Below are 22,284 nucleotides of genomic sequence, written 5' to 3'. Positions count from 1 at the left end.
GACAAGTTGGAACAGTTGCCTAGGATGACAGATAAGTGAAAGGTGCTTTGGAATAAAAAACAAAAACAAGGAGTTGCAAGGAAGAAAAGCTTTTACAAGTAGAGGGATATAAAAGCTACAGATTTACACTCATGTTTAACCCTAAATTACATTGTTTCCTCAACAGCATTCCCAGTTTTGGCACAAGGTGGATCATGATCAGTAAGACAAAAACATACTTGAATTTCTTTAATAGCAACCTGAACTCAGGATTATTTTTAGTCTCATTTCTTGTAGCACAGATATTATATAAAGTCTTAACTGTGAACACTAAGAATGACAAACCTAACAATGCATTTTGTGGGTTATATGCCACATCTAACAGCATTCTTCTGAAACAGTCTTGTTAAAGTCAGTTACTGCTACCCCCCAATGTTGCACCATGCTTCAAGAATGCAAGTGCAAAAGTTGAGTCTTAAACCTGAAAGCCTGTTTTAAATCTGTGCTTCTTCAATCTACTGTTAAGAACTGAAACACTAGGCCTGGCTTCCTACACTGGACTCTTCCATCCTTCTGTAATTTTACAGAATCATAAAACAGTCCAGGCTTGAAGGCACCTTAAAAGACCCTTCATAGGAAAGATGAGTCTGAGTGAGATTCCCTAGCACCCTGTCCAAGCACATCTTGAAAACCCTCCAGCACTCTGCCACATCCCTGAGGATGTAACCTGGGTTGTAAAAGGCCACCATCTAGGTGAAAAGTTAAAATGTAGAAGTGATGCTTTGTTTCACCTTTTCCCAATAAGTACACAAGAGCCTGCTTCCTCTGTTCCCCTACAAAAAGTCTTAATAAACTCCTCCTTAAGGTGGAAGGCAGCACAAAATTCCTAACCTCTCCATAAAACCCTGGTATATTTATTCATGTCTGAATTTATATTCAAAACAAAACAATTTTGAAATTAAGGATTTATATTTAAGTTTTACTTATATTCAAAGTAGGAAATAACATTCCTTGTAAGAGCTTAATGTTTGTAATGATACAATGAGAGGTAACTATTGCAAAGTGATTAACAGTTAACTTCAAATGATCAGGTATTGAACTTGCAGACATTATATTCCTGTAAACTGACCTCTTTTCAGGCATTTAATAGTAACATCAATAGTACAATTAAACAGGTACCTCCAGATAGGAACATTTCTTCATGTATAAAGCTCAATTACCAAAAATATAAAAATGCTAAAGTAATTTGAAATACATGAGAGGAAAAAGTGCTATGGCAGAAGTTTAATATTTTTATCTGTGGAATAAGTTATAATTTTCAAGAATTTAGTGCAGTTTTAGGCACTGGTTTTTGTGTTTTTATTTGCCTGAATTGTAGAACAGGACTTGAGATGCCCAAAAACTGTTAGATACTTAAGGCAACCAAGTGCAAAAGCTCCGTGTACATTAGATATATGTAAACAGAACATTTCATAGTAGAAATTGTACAACTATTACAAGTCCATAAAGGCCAAAAACATTCTGCCTAGAGACACAAATGAAAAATGTAGTTACACTAATCAAGCCAAAAACTACAAATGCTTAGAAACATATCATCTTCTCTAACACAAGGCAAACGCGTTACATTGCTGTGCTAGAATAAGTGCTCTGCTTTTCTCCCCCTACATAACATGCAGTCTTCCCACAGGTTTGTTCTTTTCCATTTAGTTACGTACCAGTCAACAACAGAGCTCCAGATGTTAAAGCAAAATGCACAACACAGCAAACGGAATGTAAATGTACAGATATTGGACCTTTTAAAAAAATACAGTACCTAGGATTCCCCATTTTAAACAGTTTTCAGCATATTGCATAGCAGTGAACTCATCTGCTACCTAAAACTGCTGCTGTTGACCCACATGGAGTTCCTCTTCAACTCTTCTTTCAGTTTTCTTTCATACTGTACAGTGGGTCCACAAGCTTATTGTGCACATGCATTAAACCTTGGGGGGAAAGCAACAATGCCAGCTTTACATTAGTTATACTTTTTCAACATATCCTTCTATCCACATTTTTATTTGGAGTTTGCTTTGAAGTACACGTTTTAAATACTTCACTGAAGAGAATAATGGCTAAAGTAGTTCAAAAGTTAAAGACAATACATATATATATATATTCCTGTATCACTTGAATACTGATGAAAACTTCAGTATAAAGTGAGCAGGTATGAGAGAATTCTCCGAGAAAAGACCCATCAAAAAGTAGATCTGGAACACTGCCAAGTGAATACATGAAATCCACCCATCTTTCTTTTGTGTTAAAGATTGCATAACAGCAACATAAAGTTCCCTCAATTTGGCATAAAATTCAAATTGTACATATACTGATACTTTTACAGCTTGAACTGCAGTGTTCTAGCATTGCACCATTACCGTCTTTGTAATTAACCATTTACTTATGGCCAGTTCAACTGCTTTCTATTCTAGCTGGGCTGGGTTTGATCATATACAAGTCATCCGTAGTTGTGATTAGAGGAGGTTTTTTTTTTTTTCCCCTTCTATTCAGGTACTTGCTTTTTGAAAATGATGACAAAAGGGCAATAAAAAAAAGTGCTTCTTTCTTTACTTTCTTACAATTTAGTAAAAAAGTCACCTACATGTAGGTAGGTCTGACATTCGCACTCTGGTATATTTGTAACCTCATTTCACCTGAACAACTAGTAACAGTAACTGATCAGTGTTCACAATCTGCAAAGTGAAAGTCCATTTTCATAGAATCATAGAATCGTTAGGGTTGGAAAGGACCTTAAGATCATCAAGTTCCAACCCCCCTGCCATGGGCAGGGACACCTTACGCTAAATCATATCACCCAAGGCCTCGTCCAACCTGGCCTTGAACACTGCCAGGGATGGAGCATTCACAACCTCCCTGGGCAACCCATTCCAGTGCCTCACCACTCTAACAGGAAAGAATTTCCTTCTTATATCCAACCTAAACTTCCCCGTTTAAGTTTTAACCTGTTACCCCTTGTCCTGTCTCTACAGTCTCTAATGAAGAGTGCCTCCCCAGCATCCCTATAGGCCCCAAACTAAACTAAAGATTAACTTATAAAGTTACAAATGGAAGTAACACGTGACATTAAAAGAGAAATTTTCTTAAAAATCTATAAAAGTCTGACAGTAGTGCACATTTTAGTGATTATGGCGATGAGTATTCAAATACCTTTTGCTACATAATGCATCTGGCAGCAAAGTCAGTGTCACTCCAGAAATGTCTAAAATTTGAGTAACTATACAATCTGAGGCCATTACAGTATATGACCACAGCAAAAGGCATTTTATACAGCATCTATTTATAATTAGTGTGTGATTACTGGATATAAAACAGATGTTTCTAATTCCTTACCCACTTTCTGACATGTTCAGCCATACTACACAGCCACCTGTAACTGACTCAAGAACCCAGCTCATATTGTCTCTGGAGATAATGACTTGGCTTCAGTTATTTGTGCAAAACCCCTCAAACCTCAGAAGGCAACATAAAAAAAGTTTCTTAGATTTCACGAAGGATAACTACTGGGCTGATGTACATGGAAAGATCAAGTCTAACATTTTCAGTTGAGTTTAACAGTGAGAAAATATTAAGTATACATTCAATACAAAAGCCATTTGTACTGAAAGAGTAACAGCTGCACACACTACTCAAGCTACAGCCACATTTTGAACCTGAAAGCATCTTACTTACTACCAGTGTTTTTCCTCTTCTAAAAAAGGGAAATGAAAAGGAGATAATTATGCACTTCCTGCATGCATGAAAAATGCTTACAAAGTAATGCCTCTGCCATATTTAATGAAGGATATTTAAATCCTGCTAATGAAATTGTTTCAGGAAAAAGAAACAAAAGGGTTTTTTAAACATATGCACTGGTCCTTACTTGATAGATGCCAAAAGAACTATTTCAAAGTCTCAAGTATGCTTTGAATAAACAGATTTCTGCATACAGTTTTAAGACGAGCATGCGAAAGTATGGACTATCCATACTTGTGGATATGGACTGACTTTTCTGCAGACTAATTAGTAAATTCAAGACTCATTTTCTGCTTCATTCTGCAAGGAAGTTATCTTTCCCTTTTCTAGTAAGAACATGTAAGTACACTTGATAATTTTAGCCTCTAGGAGGGCTTTCAGAAAGTTAGAAAAAAGTGAAGGAAAGTAAGAGTTATCCTCATTACCAGCCAGTGTGGTACTTACTTATCAAAAAAATAAAATCAGAAGTTTCATACAGTACCTTAAGATTTTTCTGAATGGTGAAAAAAACGTGGTAAATAGCTACCACAATGAGCAGTATTAAGAACTAAGAAGTCTAACCTGAAGATCAAGATTCAAAAATAATTCTGAATTTGACTCACACAGATTTCTCCTCCATCTTAAAAGGGAGGAATCTCACCGATTTGAGGGCAGGTAAATTTAAGCAAGTTTAAAGAATCTTTTTAAGAATTCTATTGCTGTGTATTATAGGGTAATTAAATAGAGTGTGACACATAGCACACATTCATATACTGTAGCCCTTGATGTTTTTAAAGCAGTGTTCAGTGTCATTCATACCTATTAATTCTACATTAGGTTTATATCTTCCTCAAGCAAAGCTACTGTTTATATGAAATACAGGATAGCGTTTAAAAATTATCCACGCAGTTAAAGAAAGCTACAAATATTACCTAGCAGTGTGATACAGGTAGAGACCAACACACCCCCCAGTACACAGCAGAGAACAGCATACTGAAAGAACCAAAAATTAACAAGCTGGCCACAGTGATATGAGGATAAAAGTCACAGTAATGACAGAATTGCAATCTACTACATATATGGGTACTGGTGAAGTAATGATCTAAAGTGTAACTTCCTAAATTACAATCTTGATCTCAGATGCCTCAGCTACTGTAGGTATCCATGCCAATGAGAAAGATATACAGATTTACTCAATTGCATTTACTGTGCTAACACAGCTAGGAGAAAACTACTTTTCAGCTTCTACAATGAATGTAATTCACATCCAGGAAGTCTCAGTGACTATCAAAAATCTCAATTAAGTCTGCCTTAATATGCTTACTGCCAATATAAAAGCACAGCAGAAAGGTGCAATATATTCAGAGTCACTATAGACTGTTACGCCGGTTGCACTGGATGAAAAGTGTCCTCAGGTGGCTTCAAAGTTGGCATCACACATTTTAAGTTTACTCGACAGCACATTACAGCACATAGCAACAGCAGCATGAAAACAGATCAGGATTAAAATGTATCAAGTTTTCTTTGAGTGAAACTTTCCAGTATATTTAAGACAACTATTCTGGAACACCAGACTGCTGGTGATCTACAAACTGTTAGAGATGACTAAGCTATCATTGCAAATGGGAAGCAAAGGAAACGCTTTTGAAGTAGATTTGTCAGGAATGTAAGGAACTCAAGTTCTGCTTCCTAGCACCTTACCATTCACAAGAAATAAGTTAACATCATTTTTAATATATAACATTAGACATTAGCTACTGTAAAGTGTTGGAAAGCTCACACTTAAAGCAATGTAAGTTTTTCTGAAAGATATGTGTAACTTCTGATTTAGTGCTCACCTTTAAAGTACTTTACAGTTTTAACTCTTAGTTCTAAAGTAGCATCTTCATCACATACGAAGATAGTACGAGGGTGCTGCTGGAAAGCAGAAACCGTCCACATATGATTGACTCCTTCTTCAATTGCTTTGTACAAAGCAAATGCCTTATGTGCACCTGTTATAAGAATCATCACCTGCAAAACAAAGGTCTCTTTACTTTCAATCCCAGTATCAATACCAATTAGTCTTTAAAACAGACACATGCAACTAGAACTAAATAAGGTCTTACTTCTCTAGCATCCATCACTGTACCCACACCAACTGTTAGCGCCATAGTTGGTACTTTAGATAAGTCTCCATCAAAGTATTTAGCATTTGCCAAAATGGTGTCCATTGCTAAAGTCTTTAATCTTGTTCTTGAAGACAAACTTGATCCGGGTTCATTGAATGCAATGTGGCCATCTGGACCAATGCCTTTTCAAAGTTAAAAAAAGTAAATCATTCCAGACCTGTGAGTCAACAAATATCCTCAAACATTGTAAATGATTAAAAAAGCTTTCAGACTGAATCTTTCCTTTTGGTTCCCCATTTTTTTACAAAAAAGTAAACAAAACCAGTCAAAACTTATTTGAAATTCAGTTATTAGAAACTTGGACACCAACCATACTCTTACGGAATCCGTACTGGTTCTTTGTTAATCACAGAATTTTCTTACATCACAACTGAAAAAAAATAAGTTTAGCTAAATCATGAAAATAGTGATTAAAGAGTCAGTATACTCATTTGAAACCTAGCTACAGAGCATTTCCTCATACCTCCAACAAACAGATCAATCCCCCCCGCTTCTTCAATTTTCTTTTCAAATGCATCACATTCCGCCTGTAAGTCTGGAGCATTCCCATCAAGGATATGAGCGTTATTTGGATCTATGTCAATATGTTTAAAGAAGTTATTCCACATGTAGGAATGATAGCTCTCTGGATGGTTTCTGGGAAGCCCTGAAATCATTTAGTGCGAAATTAGCATATTACAAGACTTAACCAAACAGCCTTAATTCTAGTCTATGTGTAACCAATGTAGGGCACACAAGTCAAACCTAAGCAGGTCAGATGAAACAGTATTTGAAATTATATTCAGAAAAAAAAAAAATTCTAGGCATGCACAGGGCAATTGGCTTACATTCCATTCTCATACATCTTATCACAGTGTAGTCTTCAAAAGAAATACAGCCACAACATTACATGACAACATACTTTCTACAGAAGTATTGTAAAGCAATGATTTTAGTCTAGGATCTACTTGTTTGCTATTTGCATTTTAGTGGATAAAGGAATAGGGAAAAATGCTAAACGTGACCCCACAGACAGAAGTCTAACATAGGAGTGCAAACATACTAGACTGACCTTGTGCTTTGACGAAGTATTTAAGTTTTAATAATGGAAGAAAGTTACCAGTATAGTGTGTTCTGAAATAATTAGCACATCTTACCTACATATTCATCCATGTTGAAAGTCTTTACATATTTGAAAGACAGATCTCCTTTTTTGTGATATTCTATCAGCTTTTTGTAGCATCCCAGAGGAGTACTCCCTGTTAAAGAAAACGTTTCTATTGTTCTATGTATCCACACAACATTTTGAGTGTATTTAAAACTCTTTATAGTTAAATTTTGCTACAAGGCTTTTCAACATTATATGAAATCTCTTATTTCTCATTTAATATTTCTCAGTTTCTCAAACTTCAACTTTTTAAACAAATCAAATCTGTATTTAAAAAGACGTACGTTGGAGTATTACCAAAAGTATACTTGTGGTTTTTTTTTTAATTCTACATCTGTTAGCAATGATACAACCATCGTTCTAGGTTTAATCATTTACATAGGCTTTGAATAAAACTTGCCTGTTGGTAGACCAAGCGTGAAATATCTTCCTTGACTTGGCTTGAACTGGATAATACGATTACAGATGTATTTTGCTGCCCATTCACTAGCCTGATCATAATCTTCAAGAATTACTAGCCTCATTATGGCACTGAGGAACTTCTATGATAAAATAAACTTTAACCTGAAGAAAATGTCAAAGTTTTAAAAATAAGCACCATATGAATAGTTGTAAAACTTAGATTACAGAAGAGATACAAAAGGACCTTTTATATTGATGACTTAAAGTGCTAAATAAAGAATCTTTTCCTTGCATAAGCATTCTTACAATCCTAGATCAAGCTGGACTCTGGACAATCAGAAGAAAAGCTACAGAATCCAAGTGACAGATTACAATCAAAACATTTATTAAAATTCACAGACCAATTTAAACTAGCTTATAGGAAAAAGCTAAACCGAAATGAGAACAAGCAGTTTTAAACACCAGTTTTTTAACTAGCAGTTTCTCTTAGGGGAGGACAAACTCTGTTTGAAATAAAAGCAAATAAGTAAACAAACACTGACATTAACTCCTGTTTCTTATGACCAGCTGCATGCCTAAACCTTCAAAAACAAGGCCCAGAATAACCACATGCTTCTATATTTAAAACTCATAATTCTAAGAGAACAATAAAAACTCCTTTCATTCCCATTAATGCTCTGTAACAATGCTCCAGGAAGCTTATTAATCTGCAAAAACAAAAAGTGTTAAAGCAATAGAGATATTTGAAATCTTTAAAATTCACAGGAAAAAATAGCTATGAGATCGTTAAGGTCACATTTTCCCTTTTCAGTATAACTTTAAACAGAAGTCAGTCACTCTTGATAGGCTCTGATTTTGAGTACAGCCATATAATTGCCAAGATAAATATCTAGAGAACAAGCTTGACTGTTAAAAGTACATAAGCATCTCTTGCATTTAAGTGAACCTCATTTTCCATGAGTTTCTGCTTAACAGAGTCAGGTAATTGTCAGAAAGACTAAGACTCTCTGTCCAACTTGCAATGTATTTACACTTCCCTAATGTGAGCAGGCATGCTTGGTATTAGCCAGGAAACAACATAGCTGTCAGAAGCATAAGGCCAGCTAAGTGCCAAATCAGCACTAGCACACACCAGTCTTTGCTGACTCAAAATGAAGTTTCAAAAGCAGCATGAATTAAAGTGCAGTAAAGGTTAACAGGGTCACATCTGTTTGTTCCCCCCAAAGAAGGAAGGAAGTGAACACCACCCTGTGCTGATTATGCTGCTTTCTCTCCCTGGACAGGAGAGCAATGACAAGTCCAACTCACCTTTGCAGAGAAAATGCTATTTCAGACACTGAAAGAGTTAACACATTTCCTTGAGGAGGACAGAAAAACGGAAGAGATAAAGCGGCTTTAGGGCTGCCCAGTCAAACTTTAACAATTTTACCCTTAGAACATAGCGACGCTCTAGCAGCACCAGGACAACCGCGGGTTTTCAGCTGAAAGCACTTGTCCAGAAGGATGTTGAGTCTACAGTGGTTGAGAGACTTACTGCCAGACCCCCATCTCCTCCCTCTCAGACACGCAGTCTCCCCCCACTCACCCCCGCCCGGGGCCTGCGGCCGCTGCTGCACCCGTACAGCGAACAGTAGTGCCCAGCCTCACCCTGCCGAGGAGCACGACCCTGCCCGGCGCCGCTCACCTCCAGGAGAGGCGCAGCAGGCAGAAGTAACAGAGGAGCGGCACACAGCTGTGCCGGGAGGGAGAACCGGGACCACCGCCCGCCCGCCAGCACCGCAGCCTACAGCTCCCTCCGCAACCCGGAAGCACCTGGGTTTGGCCAGGACAGGAAATAGCCTCGGAGGGGTGGGGCGGCGCCGCGCTTAGAGGCGGGATGCCGGTGGCGTCAGGGCGGTTTGTGGAGTTCTTGTGTCTCTCGTGGTAGTAGGATCTGAGTGGAAGAGGGTGTCTGCCCTCAGGCGGAGTGTGGGAAGCTGCTGATGGCTTGGGCTGGGGAGAGACTGCTGTGAAAATTTTAACCTGCCTCATAGGTTAAGCTCGAGTAGGGCCTTTCTGAGGCCTTTCCCTACCCACCTGCTTAGGGGAAGCAGGTGGCACAGCAGGGTCTTAATGAGAAAATTCACCCTTTAAATTAAGTGTTTGCTTAAAGCAGACAAAAGAGTGTTCATAGTTATTGTAATACCAAAAGGTAAAACATCATTTTTTCCTTTTTTTTTTTTTAAAAAAAAAAACGCCAGCAAAACCCAAACTTGTCTTTAAAACCAGTCAGATAGTTTTACAGATGTAGCTAAGCCATAATCTAAACAACCATGGTGTGAGAGATCTTGCTGGTTGGTAAAGGGTTAATAATCTTAAAAAGAGTTCAAACTCAGGATTAAGTAGGGAAACTGGTAGGGATAAAACAACAGAGCAAGCAGCATGACTTATGAGTTACCTGTATATGCACATACTGTAGGGTTCACTGTGGCCTTACCATATTAGAAAACCAGGGTAAATCTGTTCACTGGCAGGGGCATAACTAGCTGAGGAAAAACATCATGACTGAAGGCTAAAGGGAGGGAGAGTAATAAATAATAAAGGGGGAGTATAAAAAAAAAGTTATCTGTAAACATAACACGTGTTTCTGCTAACCTGACTAGAACTGTTGCAAGGTAATTCAGAAAGATTGAGTAATGCTTTGCCAAGGGCATGAAAGGTGCATTTGGAAACTGTGAGAAGATACATACCTTAGTGGAGCCCCTGGGGATTAGCATGCAACCAGCAAAAATAACCATTGCTTCAAAATCTGCCCTTTATTTGAATTTGACTAGCAGTTTGATTAGCTCATGTCTGTTCTTCTGATAAAAACTTTATCTCAGAAATTTTAGCAGGTCCCAAAGAACACTCTTTTTTCTTGCACAATTCTTGAGTCATGCTCTGAACCTCTGCTGCTCTTCTTGTTTCAGGGTATGCTTGCAGTGGAGGTTGTGATTTTCAGATCCTATGTGACAATCTAAGTTTTGCCTCTAGATTTCCATTCTGATTTTTTTTCTTACCTACATATGTACCGTGTGTAACACTTCAGTGGTAAACTACTGCATACAGCAAACTAGTTAACAGAGTTCTTTGGTATTACAGGCACCTAGGTACCTATAGGCCTGAAATCACACCCCCGGGATCATAGGGGTGTGATAACAACCTCTTCCTCTGGTAATCCTTATTCTCTGAAATATAAGATCAAAGTAAGAGATAACTGAATCATTTTCTCATGGTCAGCTATCCATGTGTGCTTCTGTCTTTTTCCTCCTAGATTTGTCTATTCACTTTCTTTGCATCCTTAGTGTTGCTAGCTTGTATGCGGCAGTGTTTTACTGATCAATAGGCTGTTCTGCTTCCCTAAAACCTTTACTACCTACCCTGTTGTCAATATGTCAGCTGTTTCGGAGGATGTTTATTCTAGTGTACTCTTTCTGCCTGCTACCTTGACAAGGTAAGAGTGGAGCATGCCTGAATGGATGGAAGAGAGGAACAGCTGTTTGTGTTGACCCCTTTTCCCTTGGCAGAACAGCCAAAGACTGTTCAACTCTCAGGCTTCTCATCTTGGATCCCTTTCCTAGCTCTACCCTGTAGGTATGAACCTACCATATATTCATTATCCTATCATTGTCTGTTGGCTTTGTTCAGCACTCTGCACATGCAGTTGTTACAGTGAACTGAGGTCTTTCACGCAAGTTCTGTTGGTTTCTAGAACTTGAAAAATCACTTTGTTCATCACTAATGAAAAACTTAAAATTCAGGTCATTGTCTCTCCCATGTTGTATTTTCTCCAGGAGCTCAGAGAATACATGATGTACTGTTCTGTACTCAGTGGAACTTCTTAAACTTTTTCCTGCTGCCTCTAAATTCTGAATAACATTCTGTTGCCTTTTAGCAAACTTGGCAGCATTATCAACTGCTTCTGTTAGACAATCAGACAAATTCTGTGTCGTTTGTGGGCATATTCAGTTCTGCCTCTCTTTGTTAGTATGCTAATGCCTAGACTATGATTTCTACCAAGTCATTCTTCAGATTTTCCTTTCTAAGTAGTAACAGATGCAAAATGCTCTATAGGCACTGAGTGTTTCTGCTAGCAGTTAGGCAAAGTCTTAATTCTTTATTAAGTTACATTGAGTAGCATGACTAGAGATTTTAAGAAACCTCACATAGTATTTAAAATCCTAGCATCTTTCTGTTGTTTCTGGAAACTGTCTTCAGTATTTTTTTCTTAATGGTCCTTTTTGTGAAGTATTAATTAATATACTGTAGTCATGGTGGCCTGATTTTCATATATTTGCTATGATAAGTGGCTTTTGTGCTGCTTTGTTTAAACCTGTCTTTAAGTGACTAGAAATCTAAACTATATGTACTTCAGTAGTAGCCAAACTGCAAAACCAAGTTTTACCTAAGGAGGTCTGCTTGAGCTTTGGCTGAATCCAGTCTTTTAACAAGGTAGCTATCCCTTCCTCCTTTTTAGTTTGCAGAATAGAAGGATCCTGCCCAGAGTTGGGGCCTATGAAGGAAAATTACTCAAATGGACATGGACATGCAGGAAAGCCTCTGAGAATAAGCCAGAAAGGTTGTAATTAAGATATTTGAAAAGGTATTAAATATAGAGGTTGAGAAACAAGTAGTTGATGAAAAGACTTTAAAAAAAAAAAGACTAACTCTTATCACCTTATGAATCTAATTCTTGTATTGTGGCTGAGATAATTTTCCTCATAGCAGCCTTTCTGGTGTCTTGTGAAACAGAGCTTTTCCTAAAGGTAGAAATAAAGGGTACCAAGCACAGGCTCCTTTGCAGGCTTAAGACAAAAGTTGTGCCCCTACTTGAAGCGCTGTGTGATGAAGAAATGCCTTTTGTTTTTTTGTTGTTTTGTTTTGGTTTGTTGTTTTTTTTTGTTTTTAATGTATAGGGAATCCCTGTTTGTTCCAGTGCTTCATGGAAGTTTTATCACTGAAGAAGACTGATGGTTTTTGAGATCTTTTTGCACAGTGTGCTGTCATAGTTGTTAAGGAGCAAGAGTGAGTGACAAGGGATTTGAGTATGGGTATCTGCTCAGCATGCCAACTCTGGTCTGCCCAGTTAGGCAGCCTGATTGAAGTGTGGGTGGCCTGATTCACAGCATCCGCAGGACTAGCACGATTTGCTGAGTGATAGGAGGAATAAGACACCTATCCTGGGTGGTGAATTCTAGCTAATCCTAAGCATCTCCTTCAGGAAAACGTGAATAGCCTGAATATGGAGGTTTATACAGAATGAATATGGAATGGAGTCAGATAATTTGCAGCCCAAGTGGCAGTGTTTCAGAATTTAGTTAGCAGTGGTCAGTTTGGATTCTGCTGTGAATAGATGTTCCAAGTGCACACATGTTGGGAAAAGCAATATTCTGATTATCTTTCCTCAGGAAGTCACAGTGCAGGCACACTGTGTTTGTAGTCTGGTGTCACAATAGACTGTCAGGCAAACAAGCACTTCTCTTCCTCCTCTCCTGTCATGTTTTCAGAGGATAGGGTGACCATGGTGAAGTGCAGAGGAACATGAGGGAATGACCTGGATGCTGACTGCTGCAGCCAGAATGGCATATTGCCATGTGCTGCACAAAGCCAGTGAGAAAGCAGCAGAGGTTGTAGGTGTTTTTGTAGAGATATTAATGAGATTAGGCACAAAAATAGGCAGGAGATTTTTAATACTCCATCCCATTCCAGCTATGCATGTGGGAAATAGGGTCCTTGTTTTTGCAGCCAACAGACTTTTTACTAGGCTATCCACAGGCCATCCTGTGCCATCAGCTTGGTTTCTAGGGCATGTTTCTAGGTATGTATAATGAGTGTTGAGAAAATCTGAGTTCCTGATGCTCATGAAAATGTTCTCCTTTGACAGTGTTTCTTCAAAACTAAACCAGGATTTAAAACTTCGTGCTAGGCTTGCAAAGATGATGGGAGATGTGAAATACGAGCTCACTCCTCTAATCAAGATAACAGGTTTTTTTTGAGGGACAAAGTCAATAAAGGAAAAGCGACAGCACTGGGCATGTGACCATAGCCAGAGGTGCACTGATTAGCATTTGGTACAGGTTTATATACTTTCACTATTGCATTAGCCATATACATATTGATAATTCCTCCGTATAGGTGGGGAATATTATAACTACCTCCAGGAACAGCATCTGTCTGCGCACTGCTCTTGGGTGGTTATGGTTAGGGGTCTTGAGGATGAAGTAAGCAATCTTCCTCATGCGGGCAGGGGTCTTCAAGATGAAGTAAGCAGTCTTCCTCATGGTGCACTTTTCACCTTTGGCACAGTTGGATGCCCCAGTAATCACAAACTAGCTGAAACCAGCCATATCTGTAATTTTTCTGATAGCTGACAAAGATTTAGAACAGTGTGACCTTCGTACAAAATTTATTGCAAGCAAAACAGGACGGGCAGACAAGGAGTATCCAAAGCTTGCAGATGTTTGGGAGGCAGTCTCTAAACTAACTGATAAGTAGAACGATGGTGTGAAGTAATTCGCTCATGTTTGGTGTGGCCACTAAATTTTGTTATCTCATCACATACTTACAACACAAACGTTCTTTATCTTCAATCTAAGTTAAGCTAAAAGTACTTTAACCCTATGTTTTCCAGGCAATAGCTTTCCTCATATCATGCCTCCCCCCCACACACCTTTTCTTTTAGCTCTACAAATTCTTTTGCTATGTGACTCCATTTTGCTCAAGAGTTCTGGCCATTTACAACTTGTTGTCTAATCTTGTGTCTTTAGCAAGCTTTGCGAACTCATGAACTCATACAGTTATATCCACATAGCAACACGTATGATTTGTGAAAGCAAGTACATTTATGTGTTTATCACAATTCCCCCTGTTTTTCTTAATCTGTTTGACTTGAGACATAATTTCCATTTCTGGCTTTTCTCATTCGTTCATTTATTTTTTTTAAATTAGTTTTGCCTCCTCAAATGGATCATCACAAGTCCAAATTTTTAACATTCTAATTTTTGATTCTGTTCTCTCAGGAGTAATTATTTCAAACCGTGATTGCTCTATGGTCCTACGGACCATTCTACTCATCAGGGGAACAGCACAAGGTACAATGAGTAAAACAATTATTAACAAAACCCAGCAGGATTCCTCTTAACCCCGCAAAGTTCCACCAGTTATTGTTCCACTATTTTTCCATATCTAAGTTAAACCCTTTCCAGGTTTGAACGGGAACACGTGCGACCCTTTAATTTCAGTAATTATCTTTTCGATAGCTTTTCCTTTGTCATCTATCTGTAAACAACAGTTGGATAGACTGAATTTCACACACACACGTGCTTCCTGGGCTAAAAGGTAAGCCAGGGCTAAGCAATTTTGATATACCGCCATACAAATTTTGCTGTTCTGTTTGGCTAATATGGTTAATGCATCACCAGTTTTGTTAGTCACAGTTTCCAGGACTGCTTGCAACCTAATTATGCGATTTAACATATATATAGGAGTTTGGTATCCCCAGGATCCATCCTCAGCCCAGGAGGTGGGATCGTAGTATGCAATAATTTGCTCTGGGGGGCAGAAGATAGCCAGAAAAATAGTTCTCAGTGATTTTTATTGATACTTGTAAGGAAAATGATGTTGCATCCCATTTAATAATTGCTCTTTTTTGTTATGAAATCAACTTGGCCAGTTTTAGAGAAGCTTGGAAAGACCAGTCACGAAACAGTTTCAAGAAATGTAGTTTGGACTTCCTATCTCTCTCTGTGTTGACTAAACCTTTTAAATATCAGGCTTGGGGTTTTGGGTTTTTTGTTTCTTTCGGTGTATTTCCTTAAAATGTCATTATTTCATCAGACTAACTTGTATGTGAAATAAAGTGCCCTGTTCGGCGACAAGGCCGTGGCTGCGGGTTGCCGGCAGGTGGCAACAGGGGGCCATCAACCGGCCGCGGAGCGGGGCCGTGCGGAGCTGAGCGGAGCGGGGAGGAGCACCCCGGACAGGGCGGGATTGTGCCCTAATCTCTTTGATTGTTGCCTTTCCTTACGGGGAGTTTCTGCTTCTGCTGTGGTTTTCTGGTAGTTTTAGCTTCTGAATTCAGCGTTGCAGATCATTAGTTCGTTAAATAATGTTAAATACCTTGCGTTCTTTATAGTCTTACTGCCTGTCTTTGCTTCAACAGAAACAATAATCAACTTTATACTCCCCTAAAAATAAAATTCATATTTAAAAGAAGAAAGACTCAAATAGACTCCAGTAAAATGTAATTAATATATTTTCCAGGTAATTTCTTTCAATATATAGAAGCTTCCTTTTGGAAACTGATGGCATCCTTGCCATGTCAGCTATTCAGTCAGGCTAGTCTGAGGCATGGCTGGAGCAGATCAGAAATGTATTTGCACCTAGTTTGCAGAATGTGCAGCAAACTCCTGATAGATGTTTATGTGGATTGACTCTCTGTTGGGCTTTCTGAATCCACTTCACACTTAGTTGCAACAACTCAGTGTCAAGTCCAGTTTAGAAAGTGGTTATCCTACAGTGCAGCTGCTGAAGCTTGGATCCTACCTAGGTCATTGATTCCTGAAAGAGGAGATAATGGTTCTTGCCTGACCTGGGGATGTTGCAAACGAACTGAGAAAACAGGGAAGGCTTAAATAAATTTTTCTCCCAAGAGATTTTTTTTTTTTAATCTCTACAAAAAAGAAGTGGCTGTCTGTCCCCAGAGGGTAGGCTGTTCTCTGCTGACTGTACCATCTGTAATTGTGCACGTACCTGCTTTGTGCAGTTCCTGAGACAAAGCAGCGATCTCCAGGTGACCCCTGATTACAAATCCTTTTTCTCTTTTAATACATAGCTGAGTTTCCTCCCCTGTGATTTTTGCTTTTATATGAGGACCCAGGGGTCTCCTATTGGAATGCAGGTGTGTGGCTGGAGTGGTTCCCACCCCTCCTGGGACCAGTCAAAACTTCCCTCAGACTGTGGCACTGGAAAGTACTGATTGTTCTTACCAGCTTGTTAATATAATCTTGAACCTTGAATGATATAAATTCTTACAAAATTAAATTTTCCCTTTAGAAATTTATTTATATGTACTAAAGCTACCTTATTCTGTCTGGTTTGAGTGATCCTGTGATGAAACACAGGATAAGAGAGGACATGTGGACATGAGAAAGCCTCTGAAACATATCTTTTATTGTACCAAAGAGAAATAGTGCATTATTTTATTTGATTTGTCTACCTTCTATTGCCACCTCTCAAACTAAGGGGGTGGTGATCAGCAGGCAGAGGAGTTGAAAGACCCAAGGCCAGAATTGTCCCTGACTCTGTAACACTGCATCCTTTATTCCTTTAACAAGCTCCTTGTAGAGCCTGGCTTTCCAGATACATATTCTTTTCTGAAGATCTAAAAATATGTAGAATGCAACCCACCTGCAGCCAGTTCAACAAGAGCAGCCTCTTGCCCCTCTGAGCATGGATGTAAGGGTGGCATGGGCATGGCCAAACAACTCACCTGAGCATGGAGTGATGATGTGCTACTGGTCTTTGGTTAAGGGTTTGCACACAGGACTTTATATGAGTGTGCCTCTCTGTGAACAGTGTTCCATCCTTGAAGATCACACTCATTCTTTTTCCACCTTCTTCTCACAGTTTTCCTTTGCTGAGCCTTTACAATGCTTGAGGTCCTTCTCTGGCAGGAAGGATAGGACCTCTTCTAGTTTTGTTTTAAATTGTGTAGACAGCTGCTACAGAGAGTTTTCAGTGAGTAGTATGTCTAGTTCCATATAAAACTAGTCCCAGGCGTCTGGAGCACTGCAACACTGCTTGTTGGCCCAGGTTATTTTCATTCTGTTAGGCAATGTTTATTACAATCAGTTTGTATGTTATCAGTGGTATGAATGTTTTGCTTGTTAGTGGAAAACTCGTGCTTCTTGCTGAACTCCTTTCAGAAGTTTCAGGTTGGTTGCTGCCTGTGTTTAGTGGGGCAACAACTAGTATGTGGGGAGCTGTTTTCTTCACTTCCCCTGGTTATTTAGATAATGCAGAAAACATGCTGCATGTAACCTCTGGTAGCTTTCTCTGAGGGGCAGGGGGTACTTTGAGAAGGTACAGGACATATTCTGGGAGTTGGTATGGCCTTCCAGGTTTGTAAAGTGTTTGAAGAATTTGTAGATTCCTGGCTTGTATGGTGCTGCATACAAAGTGGTGGTAAAACTCTCTGCTACATTGATCCTGTTTTCACCTAGGGTTTTTACCTTGGAAGGAGAGGGGACTCTGCTTGTGTCAGTAAGACTGTGAGTAGAAAATAAGATGGGGCAGGCACAGGCCAGTTCTTCACATGAGATAGACTTGCCTGTGCTTATTTGGATTAGCATATTCAGGATTTTCAAAATGTTTTCCTCTTTTCACTTATGCAGAAGCAAAGATGTGAATTAAAAAGGGTGCACATTTGTGAGTGATGACTGCACAAAACTTGCAGAAACATTTCTTGCCACTTGCTTTAAAATTCAATAGATTAAAAAAAGAAATCTGCCAGTATGATTAATCTCTAAATTTTATTAGTCTTATTCCTAGAATGACTGTTCTCCTTTAATAGAAATGAGCCCGTGTTTCTAATCTTTTGTTGTCACATCTCCACCTCTCTGATTTTCATACCTCTGGTGAGGTTATAAAACCTTACTAGGAAATAAAATGCATTTTATTACTGCAATATGGATGTGTTTCCACGAGGCAAATGAAAGTAGGAGGTGCTCTGAATGTGAATGATGGTTGCAAATAGTGATTTTTAGCTGTGGGTCTGATTTGTGGCCAGAGCTGCTAGAACTTACACATGGCACGTTGGGCTGCTTGCACTCTGAAATTCAGTCTCATGCTTGTGTTGTTACAACTGACATCTGTTTCGTTAACCTGCAGCCAATGTTCCCCATGAGTTTCTGTAATTGCTGTTGGCAACTGACACAGCCAGAATATGTCTAGGAGTAGATGCTCCTGCTGATTTCAATTTAGACAAGGCATGAATCCACAAACAAGAAGTCACAAATGGCTGGAAGGGGTCAGCTCTTAACTGATTCACAGATGAATAAGAGTGTACTGAGAACAAATCACATGGATTTTTTTAAATTTTTTTTTGCATACAGGTGACCATTTGTTTAATGAAGACCTGGTTCATTCTGGAATATGTCAAATGCTTTGCCTAATAGTAAGAGACAGTTGCCTCCATACATTCAGCTGCTTCCAATTCAAAAACAAATGGCACCCACAACTATGAATTCCTTTTCCTGTCATAAAACCTTCTGCTGTGCTAGATGGGCCTTTGGTTTGGCCCACTACAGCTGTTCTTTTATTCTTGTAAGAAAGAAATTAAAATCTGCAGGCCTGCAAACATCTACAGATAGGGAATGTTCCTGAGACAGCAGAAGCCAGCTATTGGTCAGTACTGTGGAAAAACAGTGTAAGCTGGAAATATAAACAAAAGGTGAGAGACCCTAAGAGAAAAGTGAAGATGAGCGTGTGGGAGAGAACCACTAGAGAGAGGAGGCTATAAGGAGAAGCATGGTCCTACTGCCTTCAGAACAAAAAACTCATCATCTATGGGTTGAGTGTCATCTCTGTGCACAATAGTCCAAAAAGAAGTTGGTGTCAGTGTTGAAGTTACATGGTGGCCTTTTCCAGGTTTTCAGTCGTGCACATGCATTTAATTTGCAAAGCCTTTTACTTGGATATGTTTCATTGTTCTTATATTACTCTACCTAGTGAACTTCCCCACGAGTGTTTGCTTGACCTTCTCTTTTTCCACTTCACTCTTCTTATCCTCATCAAAGCCCAAATGTAGTGGTTTCCTTTTTTTCATCAATCTTTGATTCAAGTGCCTCCTAGCTCCACTTCTCCCCTGATTCATTGGGCAGCAGGTCTGCATGACCATATTGGTTTGTGGGACAATGGATCCATACAGCAAGCTGTGTATGTTCCTCACTTCAATGAGGGGTAATGGGCTGGGCAAGTGACCCTCCAAATCTGGTAATGCTAGAGTTCAGCTGCTGACACACTGATATGCATTTAGTCCCTGAGGTTGTTCTGAAAGACATGGCACTTTCTTGAAGTGTACATCCTTACTGCATGCCTCCCAAGTTAGGAGACCCAAACTTTTGGCTTGGAAACTCCTCTGATGATTCTTCAGTGCAGAGCATCACAAAGAAATGTTATGCTGTGCTATTTAAATCTGAAATTTTAGTTTGGGCAGTAATTGTAAAGTCAAATTCTGATCCAGAGAAAGACTTGTCAAATCTTTGTAATTCACATTTCCTAGCCTACATTTTGAATCTATGCATGTTGTTCATCTGGAAAAAAAAAAAACAGAAAAACTGAGAAATTGGAGGAATTGCTGGGGTTTACTTGCCTTTTTTTTTTTTTTTTTTTGTCCTTTGGGCCTAATTATTGTTATCTGGGAAAAATCTACATTTTTCTTTACAGTGAATAGTTTATAAAAATAGCCCGTGCATCTCATTTTTCTGACTTCCTAATTCTGGCAGTTGGTGACCTGAAAGATGTTCCATGAAAAGCCAGTTTGTCTTCTGTGGCTTCTTACAAAGGTCAGCTGCTGTTTCCTGGCAGTCGCATAGAAGGAATTTTTTGACAATTTCTCCCCAAAATCTGTAATTTTCCTTCTCTTCCACTTACATCCTTTCCCTCTTCCTTTCTGTCTAGCTCTTCAGCTAGTAAGGTGGTGTTTCGTGCAATATATATAATACCAAAGATGGTTTATTAACCATCTGAGGGTGCATTGTGGGTGTTTGTTACAACTGAGACACCTCTATGATAGATTTAGGAGTTTGAAGGCTTCAGGGAGCATGTGGCTTTGCATACATGAGGAAAACATTCTTTGGCATCAGATGTGCAATGTACTATGCTGTTGAGAACTAGGATTAAAGGGTTTGCCCTGCCATCTGTCAGGCTGTCATTTCCAATAAATGCTATGTCACAGAGATGTTATTATGGCACAGACATTGGCTAAAAGTGGAATGCCCACATCATCCTAGGAGGATATTTCTGAAGTAAAACCAAAAAACTTAAAAAAAAAAAAAGTTACCCCCCCCCATGTGATTAAAAAGAAAAAATCCAGTGTGGGGTTGTTTGTTTGTTTGTTTTTTGTGGTTTTGTTTCTTTCTTTTTTTTTTTTTTGTTGGTTTGGTTGGTTTTGGGTTTTTTGTTTGGTTTGGGTTTTTTTCTTTTTACAGTTCTGGGAGAGAAAAATGGCCAGAACCTGAGAATGTCTCTGGAAGCCACATACAGGACAATGAGGAACTAAAATTCTTTTCTTGACCCAGTTACATACCATACACATGGTACGTGACACTCACTGGAGACTATCATAGAGCATTGATGCAAGCTTGACCTTTTGTCTCTGTTTACATGTGTTCCTATCTGTGAAGGCCACAGTCCAGTGAGAACGGTCACACAATTGCCTGCCACTGTTCCTGCTGCTTTGCAGGTAGGAGGACAAAAGCATGCCAGATACTTTGTTGTTGGAGGGTCATTTCTTACAGGAGCTTATTCAGACTCCTTGAAGTTACCTGCGGGTTTCTGTTGATGTTTTTTTAGCCATATGTTGGAAATGCAGCAGAAATTGCATCTCTCTTTAGGAGTGCATTTTTTAGCCCACTGTTTGCTGCTGCCAGTGCTGGCTTACATAACTCACAGTATGATAAGGATCCCTTCACAGACAATAGCAACCCAACCATAAAATCAAGATCTTTTGATCATATTTCAAGGAAACAATGGTTTTTCTTCTTTTGCCATTGTATTGTGCTGTCCTTTCTCTTCTGGTGTCATTGAAGCTATGCAGTCATAAGTACAGTTGCATAATATATGAAATAAACCACTCATATAGTCATCAATAAAATGGCTAATTTTTTATTATTTTTTTTTTTAACATTCTGCTGCTTTCTCTGTCATTTACCTCATGTTCCATACCAGGAACAAATTTGGATCACTCTGGGCTAAATGAGACATTCTGGAAAATGTGATGGCTGCTCTTCATGCCAAAAAAAATGCAGTGGACTCTGTAGCACACTGCAGGTGTTGCAGGTGAGCAACAAGAGGAAAGGTACTTGCTGGGTACCTCCAGGTATAAAACATGGATCAAGGTTTCCCACTTATGTTTTGGATCAGGAGGAAAAGTTTCAGTATGTGTTGTTTTATTATAGAATACAGATTAAATAATTCCAGATGTTTAGTTTTACTTCCGGGATATGATCCAGGGCATGGATAGGTCATGTGGAATCACAAAGTCATAAAAAAAATGTTGCACTGAGAGGGACCTTAGGGACCATTTAGTCCATTACTCAGCTTCAGTTGTAGACATATCTTTCCAGACTGTTTCTTGTCTAGCATGTTTTTTAAAACCTCTGGTGGTTATTTCATAGTCTCCTCCAGTGCTCAATTATCCTTGCTGTTGTTAATGTCTGTTCTGATGTCTAACCTAAATTTCCACTTTGTGTAATTTGATGCAATTATGTTTGCTCCTTACACAAAGGTTGTGGCATCAAGGATTCCTTTGTCATTGCAAAACCCTTTCTTCTCTTTGAAGACCCTGTGATGTTTCCTCTTAGTTCTCCCATCCCTTGACAAAAAAGCCTGCAGTCTTTCAGCCATGATAAGATTCTTTTTCTCCTTGCTTCTGTGTAAGAGAAGAAAACCATCTTGCTTTTCCCATTTCTCTGGCTAGCTGCATGTTGAGAATATTTAAGCATGTTTTACCTTTTCTGTTCAATAACCATTGGGTATAATTTTCTGAGTGTGCCAGAGAAACCGTCTAACAAAGACAGG

The 22,284-nt window shown here is 38.9% G+C and overlaps 1 protein-coding gene and 1 long non-coding RNA gene across 2 annotated transcripts in view; one reads left to right on the top strand and one right to left on the bottom strand.

The window, feature by feature from the left end:
• The window catches only part of LOC130598269 (uncharacterized), a 471,069-nt gene that overhangs the window by 353,748 nt on the left and 95,037 nt on the right, over positions 1-22,284 (top strand). The window lies entirely within an intron of this gene.
• On the bottom strand, positions 930-7,917 carry GNPDA2 (glucosamine-6-phosphate deaminase 2). Its single transcript, XM_057407509.1, has 6 exons — positions 7,459-7,917; positions 7,052-7,149; positions 6,379-6,561; positions 5,853-6,037; positions 5,583-5,757; positions 930-1,961 (listed from the first exon to the last, which is right to left on the bottom strand). The coding sequence occupies exons 1-6, from the start codon at positions 7,584-7,586 to the stop codon at positions 1,903-1,905; spliced, it is 828 nt and encodes a 275-aa protein (XP_057263492.1). The 5' UTR covers positions 7,587-7,917; the 3' UTR covers positions 930-1,902.

This window comes from Pezoporus wallicus, unplaced genomic scaffold (assembly GCF_028554395.1).
Source record: "Pezoporus wallicus isolate ANWC-B61680 ecotype Strahan unplaced genomic scaffold, APGP_CSIRO_Pwel_v1 contig_2492, whole genome shotgun sequence".
NCBI lineage: Eukaryota > Metazoa > Chordata > Aves > Psittaciformes > Psittacidae > Pezoporus > Pezoporus wallicus.
The sequence above is the reverse complement of the archived record's forward strand: the minus strand, read 5'-3'. Positions and strand labels throughout refer to the sequence as shown.

What these genes read in the sequence shown, in the direction of transcription:
- GNPDA2 (XM_057407509.1), bottom strand. Translation starts at nt 7,586, where the DNA reads ATGAGGCTAGTAATTCTTGAAGATTATGATCAGGCTAGTGAATGGGCA. An exon ending in GATTGATCTGTTTGTTGGAG is followed by an intron (nt 6,038 to 6,378) that starts GTATGAGGAAAT and finishes AACTTTGAAAAG; the next exon opens with GCATTGGTCCAGATGGCCAC. An exon ending in CAGTGATGGATGCTAGAGAA is followed by an intron (nt 5,758 to 5,852) that starts GTAAGACCTTAT and finishes TTTGTTTTGCAG; the next exon opens with GTGATGATTCTTATAACAGG.